At 37.4% G+C, this 25,583-nt stretch overlaps 1 protein-coding gene across 1 annotated transcript in view; it reads right to left on the reverse strand.

Annotated features, from left to right (window-relative positions):
* Positions 1-25,583, reverse strand: part of SGK1 (serum/glucocorticoid regulated kinase 1) — a 111,216-nt gene that overhangs the window by 18,324 nt on the left and 67,309 nt on the right. Inside the window, exon 3 of the mRNA XM_061428036.1 lies at positions 10,047-10,122. Coding sequence (XP_061284020.1) covers positions 10,047-10,122 — 76 coding nt within the window. The remainder of the gene's footprint in view (positions 1-10,046; positions 10,123-25,583) is intronic.

The following is a 25,583-nucleotide window of genomic DNA, read 5'->3' on the forward strand; positions in this document are numbered from 1 at the left end:
AGCATAGCAATGAAGAGAAAGCCCACGCATAGCTTTGAAGACCCAGCACAGCCAAAAATAAATTAAAAAAAAAACAAAACCAGAATGCAAGTGTAGGTTCTGATACCAAAAGCTCTACTTTTAACCAGTAAAACAATCTGCCTCTCTGTTTTAAAAACCAATCCTTCATCTGCAGGCAACTATCATGATTTTAACTTGTGTTTACACTATTTTATTCATAGCCTACCAGTGACTGTCTAGTCTGTCTACCTAAGCTTTCAAGGCAGAAAACTCTTGCTTCCTTGTCCAGAGTGACAGGCACTCTTCCTTGTCCTAGCAGAGTGCCAGGCAGAAAGAGATACAGTATATCTAATTTCTGTAAAACAAACCCCCTCTTTGCCTTAATTTCCTCCTTTTCACAAGTGCCCCACCCAATGGCAAGCTCACAGGTCACTTAGAATCTCCTCCTTGACTGCTGTTTCCTCAGCCACTTGTGTTCACATTCAAACTACTTTCCTTAACAAAGCTCCCCACTTACCCTTTTGAAGCAGTAGAAAGAGAATTGGAGGAGTTTCCAGGAGATCTGAGTTTCCAGCTCAGTGTTTTAGAATGTATGACTTAATATTTAGCTTTGGGCAGAGCACTTAACTTCTTTTAAGTGTCCTCAGGGTTAACACCCATTCATTATAGTTAATCCCTCAGGGTGATTGGAAAGATAAGATTAGGTATGGGAGAACAATTTGATAACTCAAGTATGTTATATAATTTAATGCCTATAAGAACAGTGTAGCTGAAATATTAACATAAAATTTTCTTTTAAGAGCCAAAATTTTAATAAAGAACTGATTGCCATATGTTTCTGAGGAGAAAAGGTCAGAGTTCTCAGTGCTACATTCATTGAAGTCTATTCCAAAGGCCCCAGCCCTGTCTAAACCATTTTTTCCCCTAAATCCTCTTGCATTTTCTTTTTATTTTCAAATTCACACCTTCATAGAATAAAGGAACTTCAAAGTAAGAAAGAATCTTAGAATGGATTTACTTCAATAGACTCTCATTTTACAAATGAGTTTGCTTGGGTCTCCTTGCCCTAAATTTTAATTCTATTTTCATCTCTGAGTATCCCGATTTACATAAACCTCCCTCTTCCTAGTTTCAACTGGATCCATCCTACCCCTTTCTTCCTGTACCCTCACTCCCTAATCCTGCACCCACCCCTCTCTGTGGGCCATTTCATCCCAGGGGAAACCCGTTTTCATTATTGTCATTGGCCTATTCTTCTTATGTACAATTTTAAAGTTGTAAAATCATTTTTCTTCAAATTTTGTAAGCTTTGTCTATCTTTGATGGGGCTAAAATATTTCTGTTATTATGATAAAACAGTCCAAAACCCTTTATTCAAATGATACAAATGAACTTACAGAAGTAGACTCAAAGACACAGAAAACAAAGTTACTAAAGGGGAGCGTGGAGAGAGGGGTAAATTAAGAGTTTGAGATTAACATATACACCAGTAAGACAGAAATATATGGCCAACAAAGGCTTACTATATAGCACAGGGAACTACACTCAATATTTTTTAATAGTTTATAAGGGCAAAGAATCTGGAAAAGAATACATATGTATATATCTGAATCATACTGTTGTACACATGAAACTAACACAAAATAGTAAATCAACATACTTCAATAAAAAAATAAAATTTAAAAAAACCTTTTTTTTTTCATTTATTTTTCCTATGATATACATATTACCTCCCGACTATCTCATGTCTATGCATCATGTACTGCAGGACACTTTCTTGGGCAAAAAGAAAGCTGTCAAAAGCTGAATATTTCAGCATGTTTAAAATAATAAAATGCATGAGGGCATTTTAACATTAGCTGTAACTAAAATCCACTAGATTTTTTAAAAATCTACTATCACATCACTCTGGTATAAACTTATAAAATGAGAAAAGATTTATTAAAATATGAGAAAAATAACTTCACTAAAATTATTAAGTTGCGTTTAATCTATTTTGGTTATTTATTTTAAGTGAGGGAATTTCCTGATACCATTCCATCTGTTGACCACAATGTAATGTCTTTTAATACTATGGAAATCAAAGATCTTAGACATGAAAAGAATGATTTGGATAAAATGGGCACAAGGAAATACTATGATGTGTAAATATTTTAAAAGAATGTTAGGGAATCAGAAAAATTAGCCATTGTGAAAAAATTGCTAGTGTAGCCTTGAGTTTCCAACATGGCACAGTGGTAAAGAACCCACCTGCCAAAGCAAGAGACAGGAGACACAGGTTCAATCTCTGAGTTGGAAAGATCCCTGGAGTAGGAAATGGCAACCCACTCCAGTATTCTTGCCTGGAAAATTTTCATAGACAGAGAAGTCTGGCAGACTACAGTCCAAAGGACTGCAAAGAGTCAGACACGACTGAGCTGAGCATGCACAGCCTTGAGTCAAACAGCAGAAATAACAAGTATAATAATTTTGGCCATAATCAAGAGGAAGAGAAAATCATGAGTTTAACAAGGAGAGAAACAGACTTTGCTCTAACTGTAAACTTTAATTGACACAATTCAAGGGAGAGAGAGGGGGTTTCTCTGGACTGAACTGGCTGAGTCTATAGCCACACCCTTATTCATTCACACACCAGGGAGCAGGACTGTCATGAGATCAGATTTGATAACATTTTGCTGTCAAACTTAAATGTTAGATGCCCATGACTCTAAGTATCCTTAAACAGAAAACTTTTGAAATGACATTTTGTTACTCACTTATTTACAGTACTAAACAAGCAGTCCTTGAACTTAGAACCCTCTAAATCAGTGTAAATGGTTAAAGTTATGCAAAACTAAACATTTTTGTGTGTTTTTTTTTTTTGCTATATACGGATTCTTGCTGACAAAGGTGATATTTTATATAAATGACAAAGCAATGTCTAAGGTTCTTTTCAGTTTGAGGGCTCTTTTCAGTCCAACCATATATTTATTTTCAGAAGGCTTATCAGTGCTATGTGTGATAACATGGATGATGAGCTTCTTAGTTTAGGGAGAAGAAAATAAAAGAATAAACAAGCAATGGATTGAGAACAGTATGGAATATTGAGTAATGACAAAATAAAATGTACTCTTCTTTCAACCCATAGTTTGCAGACCTTATATACGGCAGGGGGATGAGTTTTCAGGTTTGTAGAAATGACGTAATTCTTTCTCCAAATAAGAAGAGTCATCATAAATTGACCACTAACCATATGCTTGACAGAGCTGTAAATTATTAATAACTTTACCTGAATTATCTCCTTTAGCCTTCACAAAAACTATGACCTATTATAATATTCTATTTTTGCACATGAAATCATTTGTGCAAAGTCACACAGGTAATAAGCATTGAACTTAGTGGCAAACTCAGGAGGCCTTCCTCAAGAGCTCACAACACTAACCACAGCAGAAGGTGAAGTGTTGAGCAGTTTTCTGCTGATCCACGCATGGCTCACTGGGAGGCATGACCAGATGGTTTGCCGGTCAGCTGTGATGTGAGTCCAGTTGACTGGAAGAGATGTGGTTCAGGAAACTGAGGATGACTGTGGCTTTCTTATCAAAGATGGGGGGTGGGGGGGGGCAGGGATAAATACCAAGTGTGATTTAGAAAAGTTTGAGTTGCAGAGGTAGGGGAAGTCAAAAGCATCCAGGAATGCAGAGTTCTTATGATTATGCCCCTGTCCTTTCCAAAGCCTAGCATCATCTTGCTCCCACCAGTCAACATGTGCACGGTTACTCAGTCGTGTTTGATTCTTTAAGGCTCCATGGACTGTAGCCCACCAATCTCCTTTATCCATGGGATTTTTCAGTCAGGAATACTGCAATGGGTTGCCATTTCCTCCTCCAGGGGATCTTCCAGGAATCAAACCTGCGTCTCCTGTGTCTACTGCATTCCAGGCAGATTCTTTACCCACCGAGCCATCAGGAAAGCCCTTCCCATCCGTGACATTATGTGTTATTTGGAATTTCGTGCTGTGGGTAAGGTGAGTTTCACTGAGATAGCTACCTTTTTTAGTTAGGAACTGAGTAAATGAGGTCAGTCTACCTGAGATCTTCATGTATCCACAGATTTTTATTAAATTGTTTATCTCTAATAGCAAGAAACAAAGTCTACACTGGCCAACAAGTATCAGATAGAAGGTTTCCATTGTAGCAGAGTGTGTTTAACTTTTCTCATATTTTCTCATATTTGAGAATCTATTTAACATTCTCATCAGATAATGCCATATTTGAGGGATGAAGCAACTCCTAGATATTAAATATGAGAGTGTTATGCTTTTTAAGAAAAACAATCTAGAAATTATGTTTTCTTCATTTTAAAAGATCTGTGGAATGAAGTTTTCCTTCTCCTTATATTAATTCAATGATCTAATTTTATGTATTCTCTGAAACACTGACATATTTCTGTAGTCCATATGTTTCTAAACTATGAATCATTTCACTTCTACATTTGGTGCAGAAAATATTACTGCTCCCAAATAAATATGAATATTCCTCTTTATTTTGATTTGTACATCCCCCCAAATTTGCCCTTAATTTTAAAATGTGATGAATCACTATAAAATAGAAAGAGATAATGATAATCCTGAAAATAAAAGGGAAAATTTAATTTTCCATCTGGGAAAAATTTATATAATAATGAAATTTGCTCTTTAACTTTTGCTTGAATGAAATCTAGACATTTTGAACATCCCAAAGGTAGAACTGCATTTTGTTAAAAGGTGACTTCAAGGAAGAACCCAGGGAGAACATGAAGAAGCTATATTTTCCTACCTGGCAAAACAGGTGCCCACTAAAATCATGGCCCTTGCAAAAGAAACTTTATTGTTTAACCACTTCATTATCTGACTTCCTCTAAGTAAAGACTATTATCTGTGTTGTTAATAATAATACCTGGAAAAACACACATTCCAAGTGTCGGGAAACTCATCCTACTTTGAAATTCTCATTTAAGAGGATGTTACAGGATACTGCAGGACCAGAGATTGAAAAACAAAGGTGTGCAAAACCAAATAAATCAGGTTTCAAAGCTTAAAAACAAAGATAATAGGAAAGAGCCTAAACTTGTACAGCCTGTTTGTTTTTTGTCAGAACAAATGCTGGGAATGAGTGAGAGAGAGAATGAAAGAAGTGTGGTGGGAAGATTATGGGTGGTGAATTTTCCATTTCTTTTCTATAATGAACATATGCTACTACTTTTATATTATGTGTTTTTTTAAAAAAAGCTTTTAAAAATTACTTTTGTTTCTCCCATCACCATATATGTATATGGCAACTGAGCACACCAGCCCCATCCTCTGGCAATCATGCAAAAAGATATTGAGTATGAAAATTAAGGCCACTTCACCAGATTTCAAGGCAAGCTAACCCTCAGTAATTCCCTACTTCAAAACAAAAGATTTTTAAATTTAACTTCTATTTCTATCAAACCATCTTGACTAGTTATCTTCAACACTGAACTCCACTTAAAGCAGTACATCAAGAGACTGTACATTAGATTAAATGAAAATAAAATACTCTCTGATTATGGGTGGCTTTGAATGGAAATATTCCATTCACTGATATATATTTTCTGGAGGAAATGGTGGAATCATTTCATCACCATTATTTTAGGAATTGGTAAAAGTTACCCTAATAAAGGGCTTCCTTGGTGGCTCAGATGGTAAAAATCTGCCTGCAATGAGGGAGACCTGGGTTTGATCCCTGGGTTGGGATGATCCCCTGGAAAAGAGAATGGTAACCCACTCCAGTATTCTTGCCTGGAGAATTCCATGGACCGAGGAGCCTTGGTGAGCTACAGTCCATGGAGTTGCAAAGAGTTGGACACAACTGAGCAACTAACACACACATACACCCTAATAAAATTCATACTGGACCTAGAATGTTGTCTTTGTAAAGAATCCATTTGCAGGCTCATAAATTTGCATGTTGCAGAAGGACAGCTGCAGAGTTGCTTTGGCTTATGCTTACACCTCACAGAATTGAAGGCATCTAGGAGAAGTTTTAGTTGGGGTGCTGATGTCCTGATAAAGAAGGGGCACGCTATGGTGTAGAAACTACAACTGAAAAAATTGCATGCCTCAGATCCAAATTCTAACAAAACTGCTAATAGACTAGAAGAATGTTTAACTTTCTAAACTTCAGAGATCTACATCTTAAAGAACATTGATTCTAGTCTAGATATATCATAGACAAACTGATAAAAACCAAAGATTAAAAACAAATTAAAGCAGCCTGTGAAAGACAGCATACTATAATCAGAATAGCAATAATTTAAATCATCACTGACTTCTCATCAGAAACTACAGAGACCAGAGGCCATGGACCAAATCTTCAAAACGATAAAAGGAAAAAAAAAGTCATCTAACTCAGAATTTTATACCTATAAAAAAATCCTTTAAGAATTAAATAAAAATATTTTCATTTATAAAGGCATATCATAAAGATAAAAGAAAACTGAGAGATATCATTGTTAGAGAATCACTGCATCATAAGAAATGCTAAAAGAAGTTTTTCCAGGTTAAAAAGAAATTATTTACAAGGAAAACTGGATCTCCAAGAAAAAATAAAGAACATCAGAAATAGTAAATATCTTGGAAAATACAAAAAATAGTTTTCCTCTTGTTTTCCTTTAAATCTATTATACTGTAGATTTAATTTCATATGTAGAAGTAATATATATGTGAATCATAATGTAAAGGATGGGAAGATGAGTGGGATAGCAAGTTTTCTATAATGGTTTTTGAAAATTATTAATTAATCCTCAGAGCCACCACTAAGTCAGTAGATGAATTAATATTGAATTCTAAAAATACTCAAATGATTTTGGAGAGGTCATAAAAGGAAGAACAGCAAATGAAGAAAAGAAGGAACATGAGGAAAACAAATACTAAGACGGTATAGTTATATCTAACAATCACACTAAGTTAAGTGGTCCAGCTTACTCCTTGGAAGGAAAGTTATGACCAACCTGCTGCTGCTGCTGTCAAGTCGCTTCAGTCGTGTCCGACTCCGTGTGACCCCATAGACACATAGGGATTCTCCAGGCAAGAACACTGGAGTGGGTTGCCATTTCCTTCTCCAATGCATGAAAGTGAAAAGTGAAAGTGAAGTCGCTCAGTTGTGTCCGACTCTTCGCAACCCCATGGACTGCAGCCCACCAGGCTCCTCCGTCCATGGGGTTTTCCAGGCAAGAGTACTGGAGTGGGGTGCCGTCGCCTTCTCCATATGACCAACCTAGATAGCATATTAAAAAGCATAGACATTACTTTGCCAACAAAGGTCTGTCTAGTTAAGGCTATGGTTTTTCCAGTGTTCATGTGTGGATGTGAGAGTTGGACTGTGAAGAAGGCTGAGCACTGAAGAATTGATGCTTTTGAACTGTGGTGTTGGAGAAGACTCTTGAGAGTCCCATGGACTGCAAGGAGATCCAACCAGTCCATTCTAAAGGAGATCAGTCCTGGGTGTTCTTTGGAAAGACTGATGCTAAAGCTGAAACTCCAGTACTTTGGCCACCTCATGCTAAGAGTTGACTTGCTGGGAGGGATTGGGGGCAGGAGGAAAAGGGGACAACAGAGGATGAGATGGCTGGATGGAATCACTGACTCGATGGACATGAGTTTGGGTAGATGGACGTGAGTTTGAGTGAAGTCCGGGAGTTGGTGATGGACAGGGAGGCCTGGCGTGCTGCAATTCATGGGATCGCAAAGAGTTGGACACGACTGAGCAACTGAATTGAACTGAACTGAAGTGGTCCAAACTTTCCAAGTAAAAAGAAGAGATTGTCAGATAATCTTTAAAAGGAAAACCTAACTATATGAGGTCTGTAAGAGAAGAACTTTATAAGACACAGATAGGTTGAAAGTAAATGGATAGAAAAGATATATACCATGTGAAAAGTAGGCATCAGAAGGCTGACTTGGTTATATTAATGTCAGGAAAAAAAAAAAAAAACTTCAAATGAAGATTTACCAGAGGTAAAGAGGAATACAATTCATCAGGAAATTATAACAATTATAAAAGTGTATGTGCTTAATATTAGCACTTCAAAATAGATAAAGCAAAAATTGACTGAATTTTAAGAAGCAAAAGATCATTCTATGACTACAAGTAGAGATTTTAATACCCATGTCTCAGTAACTGAAAAACTACCTCCCCCCACCAAAGCACTAGGCATAGACCTGAGTCTCAGAATTGATTATTGGAAAGAATCTTTACTAGATGACCTGCTACTACAGAAGGGATACTCTCTTTGTAACCCCACTGATGACACAAACAGTTTTCAGAGTTTCTAAGGTGAGTAGTTCTGAATGATTCTTATCACCATTTCTGTACATGTCCTGCATTCATTTTTCTTGTAACATAATTTCTTCATCTCCAAAAAGTGCCTGAGCATCATTTTCTGATCTGGCCTGTAAAGATTCTCTTCTCATCTCATTCTCTTTACTTAACTTTAAGAATCATTTATATTCTGATTGTAATGTTTTGCTCAATATAGCTTCTTTACAACATAAGTGCTGTAGATCTTAACAGCAGTATTAGCCAGTGGACGGTTTGTTTATTTTGTGGCTATACTATTATTAATGGACTGCAATGATGGCATAAACAGGCCAATTCACTTTCATGCTTCTTCATCATTCTTCAAAAGACATAAAAGACAGAACATCTTTTTTGACAGATTAAACTGATAACAAGTTTAGACTATAAGCCTGGTCTTTGAAAAAAAAAGACAGCAGAGAGTTTTTCACTCTCTTCTTCAACCCCTCCCGCTTTTGCAAATAGGCATGGTCTTTGACAATCTTTTATAAATAAAAGATTAAAGCACCAATTTAGCTCATGCTGCTTCTCAAAGGAGAGCTACTTCTTCCTGGGGAGAGTAATGCAGAACCGAGCATGCAGGCTCTCCATCCGACCACCAGCCCTGGCGTTCTCTGCTCATTAGCTTTGGATGTCAGCTACCCTCTTTCAGCACCTGATCTCATCTCTCACACAATGGGTGTAAGGACAGGCTGCCCTTCCTATTTCACAGGGTTGGCCCAAACCTTGAATTGGATTTTTGCGAGCATACTTTGTAAAACCAGGAGACCTAATACAAATAGTAGGTGTCACCACTGTTCTCCATTTAATTAGGCCCTATTTAAATAGAGAAGGTGAAAGCTCTAGTACCACTGTCTTAATTATTTTGCTGCTTTCTCATTTCTAGTGTCATTACTTCATGTCATTAGGCCTCACGGCTCAATGTGTTTGTGAAAAAGAATGAAAAAGCGTCTTCAATTTCCTGTAAAAGCACACTCCACCTTTGGTCGGAGTGCAGTTTTTAATTATACAACAGAAGCATATTCCCCAAACTCAGAAAGTGGCATTCCTCTGATTCTGATTAGATGTATAGTTTGGGATTGATAGCACAAGTCACATCTGCCCTCCACTGAGTATTTGGAATACGACTTGCCTTAGGGTTTTTAATGGGCTTCCCCTGTGGCTCAGCTGGTACAGAATCAGATTGCAATGTGGGAGACCTGGGTTCGATCCCTGGGTTGGGAAGATCCCCTGGAGAAGGGAAAGGCTACCCACTCCAGTATTCTGGTCTAGAGAATTCCATGGACTATATAGTCCATGGGATCACAAAGAGTTGGACACGACTGAGCGACTTTCACTTTCACTTAGGGTTTTTAAAATCTTTCCTCACCCTGGAAGAGACACTGGAACCCCTGTATTTGCCCACCCTGTTCTATTTCTCTGTCCTGTACTCCATGAAATAGACTCGTTGCTTTGTTCCCTCAACACTTGGATATACATAATTCATCAAGCTGTATTTAATGGTATACATGCTTTAGATATTGAAAAAAAAAAGATTTATAAAGGGACTTTTAAAAAAGTGATTGTGAGGTACATTCTAGTGTTGCACTAGGTATAACGAAAAAAGCAAGTAAAGCCAAAATTTTTCCTCAACCTTGCCTTTATGTAGGGTTATTACTAGAGCATACTTCCTGTAGAGCATAGGGCCAGAATGTACTTTTCCAAAAATACCTGAGTCATCATTAGTCCAGAAGGTTCTTGGGTCAGGCTTGGTCAGGATGTTGGCGTGATTACTTGGCTCTTTCACCTTGAAAACATAAGGAGGAAAGAAGTGATGTGAAAAAATGGCTTCACTGTTTCAGGCCTACAGATCAATGGGCAAGATTCCAAGGTTGAAGTTTGCACATACAGCACATCTCTGCCCTGATTAAGGTGACCTACCCTCCTGGTTCGGCCAGGACTATGCTGCTTGTAGCACTGAAAGCCTCAAATGCTGGCAAACCCTTCAGTCCTGGACAAACTGGGATGGATGGTGACCCCAGACCTGATGTGGTTTACTGCCAAAGCGTATTGGGAACTAGAGTTCCTCTCCCACTTTCTCCCTCTTCCTGTGCCTTTTGTGGTATGCAAACTGCACGCCTGGATGCAGAAGTCCCTCCCCACCAGGATTAGCGAATGTATCTATGTAATGTATATTCTGATATCACTTATAAAACATTTTGGACTTCTATATAATAGAGATAGTACTTTCACTATATATGCTTGGGAAAACACATAATAAGGAAGAGCTACTTTTAATCCAGTTGCATTTTAAAATGAATTCTTATTTTATCATTATAACAGAATCTGTATTTAAAATAGTAGCACATGCATATATGCAATATATATTATTTATTTAACCTAAAGACTGCCTAATGCATATTCAACTAATAGACTTTTTACAATAAATACCAGAGAACTGCAGACATGCAATGATCATTTTATTTACTTTTTGTGTGTGTGTGCGCGATTTTATGATTGTGATGTTTAGCTTTCAAACATATTTTCAATTGGGGAAATACAAATCTTAGTGTTAAAGTGGAAGTTACATATATATATATATATATATATCGCAATGTGATATTTTGATTACTGTGAAAATTCCCTAGTGTTTATTATTTAAAGGATAAATTTCTTCCATTCCAGCTATAGTCAAAGTACTCTCAAGATAGTCAAAATACACCTTCTACTGCAGCAAGACTGTCACTAACTATATTGTTTAGTTCTGTTGGCATTTTCTTTCCAGAGCAAGTCTTTATCAAAGAAGGAAGCGGTGTGTTCATTTACAACTTGGCACAAACTCTTTCTCTTGTTCTGAATTACCATCAGGGGATGTGTAGAAATCAGGATCTCAAAGGGTTCTTTGCGTCCCCCACATTCACTGTAGCACGACTCACAATAGCCAAGAGGTAGAAACAATCTAAATGCTTATGGACAGATGAATGGATAAAGAAAATGTAGTATATACATACAATGGAATATTATTCTGACTTAGAAGGAAATCCTGCCATATGCAATGACATGAATGAAACTTCAAAACACTGTGCTATGTGAAATAAGCCAGACACAGAACAAATACTGCATGATACTACTTACTAGAGGCATTAGTAGTGAAACGTAAAAGCAGAAAGTAGAATGTTGATTGCCAGGGTCTGGGGGAAGGGGAAATAAGGAGTTGCCATACCATGTGTATAAAGTTGCAGTTATATAAGGAGTTTAAGTTTTAGAGATCTGCCTAACAACATTGTGACTATAGTTAACATTATTTCACACAAAAATTTGTTAAGAGGGTAGACTTCTTAACCCCTCTTGTGTTCTTAACCCCACCCACAACAAAAACATCTACTAATAAATCATCATTCTATGTCTGTTAGTGCATCAGATATACACACAAAATATTTCATACATAAGTACATAAATGGTCTACATTAATGGAATTTTCTGGTAATGTTGCTGTTCAGTGGCTCCTGTGTGTCTGACTCTTTGCAACCCCATGAACTGCAGCACACCAGGCTTCCCTGTCATTCACTATCTCCCAGAGCTTGCTCAAACTCATGTCCATCGAATGGGTGATGCTATCCAGGCATCTCATCCTCTGTCATCCCCTTCTCCCCCCACCTTCAATCTTTCCCAGCATCAGGGTCTTTTCCGATGAGTCAGGTGGCCAAAGTACCGGAGTTGCAGCTTCAGCATCAGTCCTTCCAATGAATATTCAGGGTTGATTTCCTTTAGGATTGACTGGTTTGATCTCCTTGCTGTGCAAGGGATTCTCAAGAGTCTTCTCCAAAACCACAGTTTGAAAGCATCATTTCTTTAGCGCTCAGCCTTCTTTATGGTCCAACTCTCACATCCATAGATGACTACTGGAAAAACCATAAATTTGACTAGAGGGACCTTTGTCGGCAAAGTAACGTCTCTGGTAATGTAGTACATTTTTAATTGATAGGAACCATAATTTTAGAAGTCAAATCATGGTGAAAATTATCATTAAAATTTAAATCTCAAGGGGGAAAAAAAGAATATCAGATCAGCAGCATTCCATGGATAACATTTTGAGCAGCAAAACAAAAACCCTCCTCAAACTTCACTAAACAGCCCCAGTCTAAATTCCTTCAAAGGAATTACATCTTCCACTGAAATATTTCTCCCTTTGTTAGAAAATTCTTTACAAATTGAACTGAAATCTGGATACCTGAAATTTTTTTCACTGGTTCTAGCTCACCCATGAGTTACATTGAAGAGATCTACTCTCTCTTTGATAATATAATACCTAGAATATTGGAAAATAGATAATATTTTTCATGTTAACCTTCCCTTCTCAGGTTAGTTGATGCTCTTTCCTTCCAATGTTCCACATGAAATGGTTTTAAGTCTCTTTATTGAGATCACTCTACTCCAGAATAAATCCTCTCAGGTCTGCGAGCTAATTCCTTAGGAGCTCTCAGGGCAGGGCCAGATAATAGCACCAGAAATAAGGAACTGGTTTTGAGGAACAACTTGGGAAGGACTACAAGCATTATTTCCAAATGTGAGTAACTAAAATGTTTCCCAAGAACCTGTAAATTGAAATTACTGTGAAAGTAAAGAATGCACTGTGACTTATCCACACTTTGATACTTCTTTACTTGAAAGGTTCTAATTGATTTTATAACTATGGACCCATTAGGGAAAATTGCCATGTATGAGCATTCTTCCTGCATTCAGCTGTAATTGTGGTGTTTGTGTCAGACATCATTCCTTGAAATCTCATTTACTTATGAATAATTCTTTATCACTGCTTCTGTTAAACTCAGAGTTATCAAGAATGCCTTCTTGCTCTTTGTGTAAGAAGAACATGCTATTTTTCATGATTCCCAAGCACCAAAGTACCCACAACAAGGTATCTATAGAGTTCATGGAGTATATTTTTAGCACACGTTTATGCAAATTCATTCATAATTATATAAACTGCAATTGCTTATAAGTTATGCTCTGAAACTGATTCCCATAGTTTTAGGTACTTCACAGAATGAGAAAAGTCTATATCAGATGTCAGTCCTGCTGAGTCTTCACAAGACCTGTCATAAGTGGCTGAAGTAGTGATAAATCCACAATAGGCTCTTTGGTTTTTTTCCTTCTTTCCCATCTTAGGTTACATGATGTTCAAAAGTAAGCAAGAAAACTTTATATTCAGAGAAATGACATTTTTCTTCTCAAATTGCTGTTGTAAGGCTTTAGAAATGTCCCTTGGATACTACCACAGGATGTAAAACCATCCTGCAAACATTAATTTTGAATTCAGTTCTGTGTATCTGGGAGGAAGAAAACCCTTCCTTGATCTTTTTCTCTTGGGTAGGTTTATTACATTCAAAGCATATTTATTAATCATTTATTTAAATCCCAGATGCAACCCTGATGTTTATAAGAACACAAAGGAAACTTGATCATTTGGATTTTATGTTCTGATTTGGGAACAGCACATAGAGAACCACAAAATCATATGCAGCCTGATATTAAGTACCTCCAAACCCAATGTGAAGAATGTAGCATGGTTATTAAAACTGGTCAGTTTAAAGGAAGAGGCAACAGCGTGAGCAAAGCTGTCAAACAAGGCTTCAGTGATGAAGATCTGACATGTTTTCAGAATAGTGACAGGACTTGCCTGGTGATCCAATGGTTAAGACTCCATGATTCCACTGCAGGGGGCACAGATTTGATTCCTGGTTGGGGAACTAAGATCCTGCAGGCCGTGTGGCACGGCCAAAAAAAAAAATTACTGGCAATATTGGATTGGTGGGGAGGCAGTAGAAAAGTGTGCAAATTGGCAGAACCATACAAAGGCGTGGAAGCACGAGTTAACAAGGGGTGTCTTAGCAAATTGGTTGAACAATTTCATGGGAGTAGAAGGCTCCTGGGAGAAATGATTGGAGACTAGGTAGAAGCCAGATAGTGGAAGGCTTTGAATGTCAATGAGACCTTCACCCTGAGGAAATTCAAGAGCCTTGGCAGTTTGTGTGAGAGGCCAGAGTCAGACAAGACCCAAACTGAGGAGATTAGGGGGCTGTTGTACCATCAGAGGGTAGTGGGTGACAGCAGGTTGGGAATGGGGACTGTGACTATGGGAAGGAAGGGATAGTTATGAAGGGGCCTGGGGTCATTTGGGACGGCTTGATGAGAGGCTAAATGTGAGGGAAGATAGAGGAGTCCAAAACATTGCAGAACTTCGGAACTTGGTGACCAGGAGGATGGTCAAATGTGGTCTCAGCTGTCCACAGTCTCTGGCAGCTAAAGGGACCATCTGCACTGTGTTTAAGCTAGCATGCATGGCAGGTTTGCCAAGCCCCAGTGGTCCCCTGTGTGTGTACTGGGTCTTCAGTCCTCCTAGGAGCACTTGCTTTATCTCTAATTTGCTCAGACTACAACCCCTTTGGGTATCTAGTGGTAAGGTTTCAACTTACAAAGTCATGAGCAGGTAGGTTTCTCTGGCTTCCACCCCTGGGCTACAATCCTCCACCTCACACAGGGCAGGATTAGAATCCACTCACACTGTCTCACTGCAGCAAACATCCCACAGTCCAGCAGATCCGGTATCACGAACCTCCACCCTCATAAAGATGACAGTTTGGACAAGGACAGTAGAAGTCTGATCAAGAGCTTGGTCGAGGAATCTCATCAGAGATCACAGTTTCTTTTTTCTATTTAATTAATTAATTATTTATTCTTGGCTCCACTGGGTCTTCATTGCTGTGCTCAGGTTTTCTCTAATTCCTGCCAGTGGGGGCTACTCTCTAGTTGTGGTGTGCAGGCTTCTCACTGCAGTTGCTTCTCTTGTTGCAAAACACGGGCTCTAGGGCATGTGGGCTTCAGTACAGTTGTAGCATTCAGGCTGTAGGGCATGAGATCAGTACTTGTGCTGCATAGCTTAAGTTAGTGACAGATTGAGGGCTGGAGTCCAAGTCTCCACTGTTAACATTTCAGTGGAGAACTGATACAGGTTTTTTAAAACTTAGACCTATCCTCAGTTTTGAAATTAATTTAATTACCCACTTCATTCAATAAATATTTGTGGATAACCAATTGTATAGTAGGTACAATAATACGAGCCACATGCACAGATGGGTAATGGATGTGTCCCTGCCCTCGTGGAACTTATTTTCTAATGCTGGTGATTGAGATGAGCATCACGGAGGTAACAAATAAGATGAAATCAGTAGGGAGCACAGCAATATATGATTATTTGGGGTGCTTTAAGGTAGTCCATTTTCTTACATATTTTTTTCAATAATGTTGCCAGAATAAACAGTAACACATCTGCAATTATGCATTAAAACACAAAGGAAAATAGGCACACAGAGTTAGTTTGACTGGAATCCAGGTCAAACCTTTATAAATTCCATACCAAAGCATATAATTAAATTCTTAAGTAAAAATTATTTGGGGTCATGGTGTTTGTAGATTGTGCCTAGCTCTGAAAAGGCAATCAATACATGTGTATTGACTGTGCCATTGATTTCAGTGCAGTTCAGTTCAGTTGTTCAGTCATGTCTGACTCTTTGTGACCCCATGGACTGCAGCACGTCAGGCCTTCCTGTCCATCGCCAACTCCTGGAGTTTACTCAAACTCATGTCCATTGAGTTGGTGATGCCATTCAACCATCTCATCCTCTGTTGTCCCCTTCTCCTCCCATCTTCAATTTTTCCCAGCATTAGGGTCTTTTCAAATGAGTCAGTTCTTTGCATCAGGTGGCCAAAGTACTGGAGTTTCAGCTTCAGTACCAGTCTTCCCAATGAATATTCAGGACTGATTTCCTTTAGGATGAACTGGTTGGATCTTCTTGCAGTCCAAGGGACTCTCAAGAGTCTTCTCCAACACCACATTTCAAAAGTATCAATTCTTTGGCACTCAGCTTTCTTCATAGTCCAGTTCGCACATCCATACATGACTACTGGGAAAACCATAGCCTTGACTAGACAGACCTTTGTTGGCAAAGTAATGTCTCTGCTTTTTAATAAGCTGTCTAGGTTGGTCATAACTTTTCTTCCAAGGAGTAAGAGTCTTTTAATTTCATGGCTGCAGTTACCATCTGCAGTGATTTTGGAGCCCCCCGAAATAAATCTGCCACTGTTTCCACTGTTTCCCCATCTATTTCCCATGAAGTGATAGGACCAGATGCCATGATCTTACTTTTCTGAATGTTGAGTTTTAAGCCAACATTTTTACTCCCCTCTTTCACTTTCATCAAGAGGCTCTGCAGTGCTTCTTCACTTTCTGCCATAAGTATTGTATCATCTGCATATCTGAGGTTATTGATATTTCTCCTGGCAATCTTGATTCCAGCTTGTGTTTCATCCAGCCCAGCGTTTCTCATGATGTACTCTGAATATAAGTTAAACAAGCAGGGTGACAATATACAGCTTTGACGTACTCTTTTCCCTATTTGGAACCAGTCTGTTGTTCCACGTCCAGTTCCAAGATTTGGTAGGATTCAAAAGATGTTAAAATGACCACAGTGAATATATCACTGAATACTATTATTTTGTGTGTAAAAAGGATTTAACAAATGACTTAGTTCAGCCTCTTATTAAACAGATGGGAAAATGGTTTTCTGAAGAAGGAGGTAAAATGACTTACAGAAAAAGATACAAAAGCTATTTATATTGTTTATAATACATCCACTGTGGTTAAGAGAAGCTTCCTTGCATTTACTGTTTATTTTCATTTCTTTATTTATTTTTGGCTGGCTGGGCCTTCGTTACTGCTCGTGGACTTTCTCTAGTTGCTGCGAGCGGGGGCTACTCTTTGTTGCCGTGCCACGCTTTTCATTGAGGTGACTTCTCTTGTTCTGGAGCACAGGCTCTAGGCTCATGGGCCTCATTACTTGTGACGGGTGGGCTCTAGAATTCAGGCTCAGTAGTTGTGGCTTATGGGCTTAGCTGCTCCACCGCAGGTGGGATATTTCTGGCACAGGGATTGAACCCATGTCCCCTACGCTGGTGGGTGGATTCCTGTTTACTGTACCACCAGGGAAGTCTTATTTATTTTAGATCAAAGTTGACAGAAATAATAAGATATAGCTGTTTAGATCATGGGCTTTGGAGTCAGACAGACCTGGATGAAACATGGCAGCCCCACACGTGACTGTGCACGTGACCCTGGACAAGTTACACAATCTCTCTTACGCTCTGTCTCCTTATTGGAAAAATTGGCAAAGTTAAAATTAGGGTTAGATTTAGCTTCTTCTAGGTTTCAATAATTGGTCAGTTATTGTCCACAATTATACAGTCAAATGTGTTAATAGGAATATCATGTTAAAGTGGAGGGTGGAAGAGAAAATCTTTTGATAGAAGAAGTTTACTGTGTTAACTGAATTACCTATGTACAAATAATATTGGCAAAAGTAAAAATACTTCTTTCTAGGCACTGTGATTGTTGAGCACTGAAACTGGAACTTTCTCTACTTCAATATCTGCATAACTTTAATCTCCTTCAGGTTTCTGCTTACACATCACCTTCTCTGCAAAGCCTTTCCTGATACCCTGTTTAAAATGAAAACTTCTTTCCCCTTCCTGCTTTGTATTTTTCCATGGCACTTAACACCATTTCATATGTAATTGTCTTCATTTTTTAAAATGGTCTCTTATAAGTTTCATGAGTCATAAAGGTTTGCTTGGCACACAGTAGGTATTCAACAAACACGTGCTGAATGGTTGAGTTTTTAATCTCTAAACAGTTAAAAATAAGGACTATAAATCTCACTCAAGCTATTCAAATTAAAAAGATAGTCATTATGCCAAAATAATGTGGTTTAACACGTATCTTTATTTCCCCTAGCGCTTTAACCCTTCTGAATTCTTAGTGTTGGGGGACTGAAATGATTTAGAGTAGGGTCAACTCAGAGTAGCTGATGTTCCCATAAATAATTAGGAGTGAAAGACACTGTTCCCCAGCCCAGGCTGACCTGATATTTAGTTTTTGACATTGCCATCCAAACCATTTTTTTTTTCTTTTCATATAAATGCAGAAAATTGTATAGGCTATACTCCATTACTGAATATATTTGTTGGAAACATTATTAATGATTGGCTTTTCATTTTTCAGATTATTGTCTGTGATAATAACACACTATGTGGCTGGGAAAAAGTAATCTTCAAAACTATCTGTATAGATTCAGACTCCATTTGATAAATCATTTGGATTTGTCCATGGCTGATCCATGTCTAGCCCTTGATTAGATTTCTTTCCTCCATCTAAGCACATGCTTTCCAGTGGTTTTCAGTCATGGAGGAACTTAAAAAATAAACACCAGTGTCAGAGCTGCAGGCAAGAAGAGAGGAGACTAAAGTGTCAGTATAATTTTAAGCTCCCCAGGGATCTCTAACATGCTTAAACCAACTTCAACCAAACAGAAATAACATGGATTAAGCTGTATTTATCTACTGGGTACAGGGAAGAAACTAAATATGCTTATTTCAAGGTCATTGTACATTCTAAAGGTAACATAAAGAATGATTCCCAGACTGAAGTTAAATGATGAACAAACATCCACACCTAGGCTTTCTGGGGAAAACAAATGTTTTGAATATCTCATTGCAAATGAAAATATATTTCTTAGTAATTTTCTCCTTGAGCTTACCTCCAAAAAGGTATTTGACAGGAGGGGAAGAAAAAATAGAAATTTGGATCTAGACTTTGTGTGAGGTTCTAGGAGAAATATTTCTACTGCTTCTCTATACAGAAGCTATGTCAGATTCAAGGCCAATATGATTATAATTTGCTCTGTGCTATAACTCTTAATGTTCAATTTTCTTTTAATAAAAAAGTCTGATATTCAATTCTCTAGTAACACTTTAACCATAGAATCTAAACTGTCAAATGCAATTGCCAACAAATGCACAGTTTATTTTTTTTTTTCTTTTTTTTTTCCTCTGTGAATGGAACTAGACATCGTCATTTAAGTGCCCACTGTTTTTCTCATGCAGTGGACTAACTGTACAATATTTAATGGTCTACAGATCTAAAAATATTTCTTATATGCTTTGGCTTACATAGACTGCTTCTGCAAAAACAGTTAATAATCTTGCCCTCCCATGAGTCCAGAATGTTAATTTTTTACAGAGTTTCCCAGATGTGCTGGAAGACTCACTCACAGCAGATTTGGCCAACATTTTTTTTTTTTCCAGCTCTCATTTGACCTTTCTTGTATCTGATATGAAACACATGTTAAAAATAATACTGACAATTATGAAATGCAGTTTTTGCATAAGCAAAACCACCATAAATACATCTTTTACAAAGTTTTGAATGGCAGAGATGGAAGGTTTTCATTGCAAAACTGTGTTAACGTTTAGCCAAGTTAATCATACATCTTGACAATGATTCTTTATCCCACATCTCTTCGGTATTCAGTGGGTAGGTCATTAGGCCCATGGAGAAATAAGTAGGAGAATGTCCAGGGAATGAAAAACATCTATATAACATGTGGAGAAGTGGATAGTTTTACTGAGTACTAAATTTCAACTTTAAGAGATGCAAGGTTCTGATCCCAGCCAGATCACTTGAGCTCTAACTTCTGGGAAGTAAGCAGAATAACAGCATGAGTCTGAGTATCCCAAGGAGATCCTGCATGAGTTGTTTCCCTTTGCAGGTATTCCACATGTAGCTTTACTTTTACCTTTTCTTTCTGTCTATATTTTCTTTTCTATTTATTCTTCAGTGGGCTCTAGGAAATCCTTAGATGAATTGAGTTCATATTTTATCATTTCTTATAGAGATCCTATAATATTTATGAAATGTAGTTGTGGATCCAGAGTTTGGCCAAGGATCAAATAGACATTCCAGTTATTTAAAGGCAAGAGACTACTATTGAAGAAGCAAGAGTGCTACCCTTAGCTATCTTAAAAGGGAAGTAAAGGTTACTACAACCTGGTATTGAAATTTTCCTTAACTTAGAATATCAAGCATTTCAAGTCAGTTTATTTCAGTATAATAATTACTAACAAAAAAAAAAAAAAGGACTGTTTACAATGGGCCAGGCACATTAATTACCTCATTACTCAGTTTAGCCTCAGAACAACCTCTGGGTATTCTTGTCTTTTTTGCAGGAAAGAACAAAGTATGGACAAGCTAACCTTCAAAATTTTATCTAGGAAGGTGTCATCAGCCAAATGGCAGAGCACGCACCTCTAAGCTCCTGACCCTGACAGAAACATCAAAGAGTAAACAAAAATTATCAACTAAATTTGTTAAAACTCTGGAAAACAGTCAAAGGTTTGTAATCAAAAACAATAAAACAATCAAAAAGGAGTAAGTTAAAAATTATAAGAAAGCTTTGTAACGTTTTTAGTTGCCTGTACTCCACCCCCACCCCAGTTTAGTGACAATTTGAAGAGTCGGAATTCCCCCAGCCCCCACAGCCCACATTCTTAGTCCCTGGTCTCAGACGGTATGTTGCTTGCTGAATGTATGTCCCTTGGAACTTGTCCGGGAGTTATGTAAGGGCTGAAGCAAAGCGATAATTCCCCAACCAGTTCAGAAAAATGGCAGATGTTGCTGGAAAACCTTGTAAGGAGATAAATAAGCTGTAGCTTTCCAGGCCAAAGGACTACAGTTAAACCAAAGGAGAAGACGCACTGTGTTCTATGTGTTTCACATCCACTAACTTGCTTTATGCCTACAGCATCCAATGAGAAAGGTATTATTATCACTATCCCCACTTTATAGATGAGGAAACTGAGGTACCTTGGAAAAGGTAATTGCAGCTATCAAGCCCATTTTAACTGTTATACCACACTGCCTTCAAATATATAGGTACTTGAAGTCAAATGACTTATAGCTATTACACACGAGTATATTAATAAAATCTTATTTGAAAATTTGAAATTTATTTTTTTTGGAAATTGGGGCTTTATATCTCCCTTTTTAAGCTGTTTGAAAGAGAAGAACAAATGAAATTCATTCTCAGTACCATCAGTGTTCACTTTCTTCAAAGGTGATATAAAATATATTATGGTTTCAATCATTAATTTGTTGTGGGGAAATTAAAGATGACATTTTTTTACCCTAAAAAAAAAAAATCAATATTGAATAGTCATTGAAAGGACTGATGCCGAAGCTGAAGCTCCGATACTTTGGCCACATGATGCGAAAAGCTGACTCACTGGAAAAGACCCTGATGCTGGGAAAGATCGAAGGCCAAGTGAGAAGGGGGCAGCAGAGGATTAGATGATTAGATAACATCACTGACTCAACGGACATGAATTTGAGCAAACTCCAGGAGACAGTGGAGGACAGAGGAGCCTGGCGTGCTGCCGTCCATGGGGGCACGAAGAGTTGGACATGACTTAGTGATGGAACAACAAAAAAGATGATACCTGTTCACAGAGTAATCCTAAAAAATTAAGTAAGGATAATTCTCCATTTATAGGAAATAGAAACAAAAAAGGGAGAGAGAGGAAGCAAAACAAAGCACAAGAAGTATCCTTCCTGAACAAAAAGGAGTTTTTCTATTGCTTATTACTTATAATTTCGATCTTACTAGGTTATAAGCTCTGTAGAAAAAAGACTGTGCTCTGAATTATTTACGGGTTTCCAGTGCTATAGCATAGTTGCATACTAGCATCAAACTTAGTAGGCAATCAACTGATAACTTCGTATATAAAGGAATGGTAAACTGTGGTTTTACTTTTAAATATATCTTATTACTCAGTTTTTCTCAAAACAGAGTTGTGTCCTAGGCAAATAGATACAGGTGATTGCTCATGTTACTTTATTTTCTGTGTATCCCAAGTGTTTCCCATGGTGATTTCCAAACACTCTTTACAAACAGAAGGAAAATTCAGGACTTATACCTGCTGTGGTTGGTTGCTACAAATCACTGGAGTCACAGAAGAGAGAGATTGAGGGGTAGATTTATGACAAGGCTTGGTTTCATGTATACTGTGGTTGTCAGTTACCTTGACTTGGTCCTCAAACTCTTATGCTTTCTGTTGAGTATTTTAACCTAACAAGAGTAAACCAGTAGCTGGATTTCCCTGGTAGAACAATGGTTTAGATTCCATGCTTATACTGCAGGGGGTGTGGGTTCAATCCCTGTTTGGGGAACTAATGTCCCACATGCTGTGTGGTGTGGCCAAAATATATTTTTAAAATATTAAGAAAAAAGGAAGAGGAAACCTGTAGCATTCAAGTGCATAAAGAAAAATGAATTGGAACAGTCTGCTACATCAAAATCTGCTCAAGTCACGCCACTTTCTTACATTTACTCTATGACCATTTATATTGATCACATATGCTTAGTTTTTTAAAAGCGATAGAAGAATAGTCTGTCTGAATATTCACGAAAGTGATCCGTTTCTTAACTAAGTTGATTATTAAGGGGAAGGATTACTCCTGATTATCTGTCCCCAATCCTACACCACGAACTGTTTCTCATGGGTCCTCCAGAAAAGGCCCAGGCACATGCACACAAATATATATTTGCAATGATGTCCTCTGTGTGAAGGCATGTGTGTGTACATGCATGCTTACACATACATCTCTAAATTTTGCTCCCTGTAGAAAAGAGCAAGAATGCGGCCTTAGGGTCAGAAATGGGGAAATCAAATAAAAAGGAAAAGGTTTGCTTAGAAGCTTTGCAATTCCTTCCAGACTCAACACTTCTTTCACCAGTACTTTGTTTCCCAGTTTAAGCCACTAAGAAGTCTGTACACAAAAAGGCATTTAGTTCAGGGCATAAGAGTACGATGTGATAATTAACAGAATCTGACCTTGCATTAAAACTGCTGAGTAAGGCTGGAAGAAAGTCATTCAGAACACATTGGTTTATGTAACTCTCCTGAGATGAATTAGACTTTAGCTTTTGAAGTTATGGAAAATCTGCCTCAAGGATTACTCAAGTAGACTATAATTGAAGACTATGCACTGGTTTATCACCACACTCCTCAAATAATTCAAGCTATTCACTGGAAAGCTTAGTGGAAAATGCCTGCTCAAATATTTTCAATAAGACTTATTTGAATCTTTCCTATGTAAGAAGACAAGGTTAGCAATGATGGTATTTGGTTAGAATTTGGTATTTGGTTTCAAAAGATAATTGTTTTCATAATAATATTCAGATTAATTTCTAATGGCAATATTGAATGCTGGCAAGGGTTTAGGAAACTAGTATTCTCATAGGCTGTTCATTTTAATTTTCATAACACTTTCTGAAAGCTATTATAATTTATTTTAAGAATTTTAAGATCCTTGATATTTTTATTTGCTTCATTTTAGGTAATTTGTCCTTAATAAATAATTCATATGATTATATGCACAGAGCTGTTTTAGCATTGTTCACAATTACAGAACACTGGAAGCAACCTAATTTTTAACGAGGAAATGACTGAGTAAAGAAAGACATAGCCACTATTCACATGGTGCCTCTGAAATGTTTCTGATGATATGGAGAAATGTTACCTATATTATGTTAAATAAAAGAAATCACAATATAACATTGTATTTCAACTGTGTACAAAGGATAGACAGGTCAGTGCATGAAGCAATGTTTGTTTTTTTACTGTAGTGGGATTATAGATGCTTTCTTTTATTTCTTCTTTGATTTTTTGTAATATCATATTGTCTTCATAATTTAAAAATTATCTAGCATCTACATCTATAAATGTCTACCTATCTATCTGCTTATCTTAACATAAATAGAACTACTTTGTCCATATCTAGGGAGTGTAGTATTGGAATGAATGTCCTAATGATCAAAAAAGGCCCTGATAAAAATTGTTACTTTAAAAACAATAAATGAACAAATGATATGCCTTTTGAGCTATAATCTCATGCTTCCTTCAGCACAGAGTTATTGATAAATATGAATGTATGTGTACCTCACCTCTAGTTTTCTCTTCTAGTTTGGTGTTCTCAGATTTCTCTGGGCCTGTGCAAAGACAAGGCCCTCTAGCACAAATTCACAACAGGTTTATTTTATGTCATGGAGAAAAAGGGGATGGGGAGTGTCAAAGTTCCCCTCTGAAGATTTTCCTTTAAGCTCTAGGACTTTATTTCCATTATTTCCATTGCCTACTTTCCCATGGAAATAATTTTTTCCATTGCCTACTTTTCCCTGATTCTCTTCCAAGGTAAATGAAAATACACATGCCAGGGCAGCATTTTATTGAACTTCCCAAAGATCCACGCCGAATAATGCCAGTGTCAGTCAAGGTTACCAGTTATGAAGGTCCAAAATTTCAGAGGGATTAACAAAATTAATGGACTACAAATTGCATACTTGCATCTACTATAATCATTTTCAGCCTAATTTCCAAAAAAAAAAGGCGGGGGGAACAATAAACCTGAGATTCAAATATAATTCGTGCAGAAATAGCTCAAAACATTTCAAAAGGCTCTAAATTTGTTCATAATCACACTGACGCCAAATTAAATTGGCCTGGTTATTGTATTGGTATTATGCAGCTAGTTTCTGGGGGTTTTTTTTTGGCCAGAAACTTGCTGGAAAAACATAGAACTGGAAAATTCATCCAACATTAAATGGAGAGAAATACTGGGAACAAAAATTAAATAGAGAAACCATACAGATATTTTAGCTCTAGTTATAATTTCTATAGATGTTTCCTGGATAAATTTTATGTATGTTATGTTGCATTAAAACCTCTACTCTATGTAGACACTCATACTTGAAACCAATCAGTTGCATTCAAAACAAATATGAATCTAGATTCAAAAATCATGTTTTTAATAATAAGACATTTAAAAAGACCAATATAAAAGTAAATAAATGTAAAATGAGAGTATGATGTGAAGGAGTCATAGACGATCTTAATATAACCCCGAAAGCATGAACTCCTGGAACCCGTGTTTGGAGACTTAATTGGAAAACTTAGAAATTATTTAAAAGATAACCAGGAAGAAAGCAAGATGATTCAAGTAAACAGGACTGTTATTCATTTTCTTGAAGAGAAGTCCAGATGGTAATTGATCACATTTTTTGGTGTATGGAGAGCTTTTTTATTAGGAGGTGGTGGGCTATCTGCATTATGCATAAAACAAGAGTAAACAGGCTGGGTTTGAAGTATAAAGGCTTTGGTTAAACAGAGTAAGGCCTTCCCTGGTGGCTCAGATGGTAAAAAATCTGCCTGCAATGTGGGAGATCTGGGTTCGATTCCTTGGTTGGGAAGACAAAGATCCATCTAGTCAAAGCTATGGTTTTTCCAGTGGTCATGTATGGATGTGAGAGTTGGACTATA

The sequence above is a fragment of the Bos javanicus genome, chromosome 9 (genome assembly GCF_032452875.1).
Source record: "Bos javanicus breed banteng chromosome 9, ARS-OSU_banteng_1.0, whole genome shotgun sequence".
Lineage (NCBI taxonomy): Eukaryota > Metazoa > Chordata > Mammalia > Artiodactyla > Bovidae > Bos > Bos javanicus.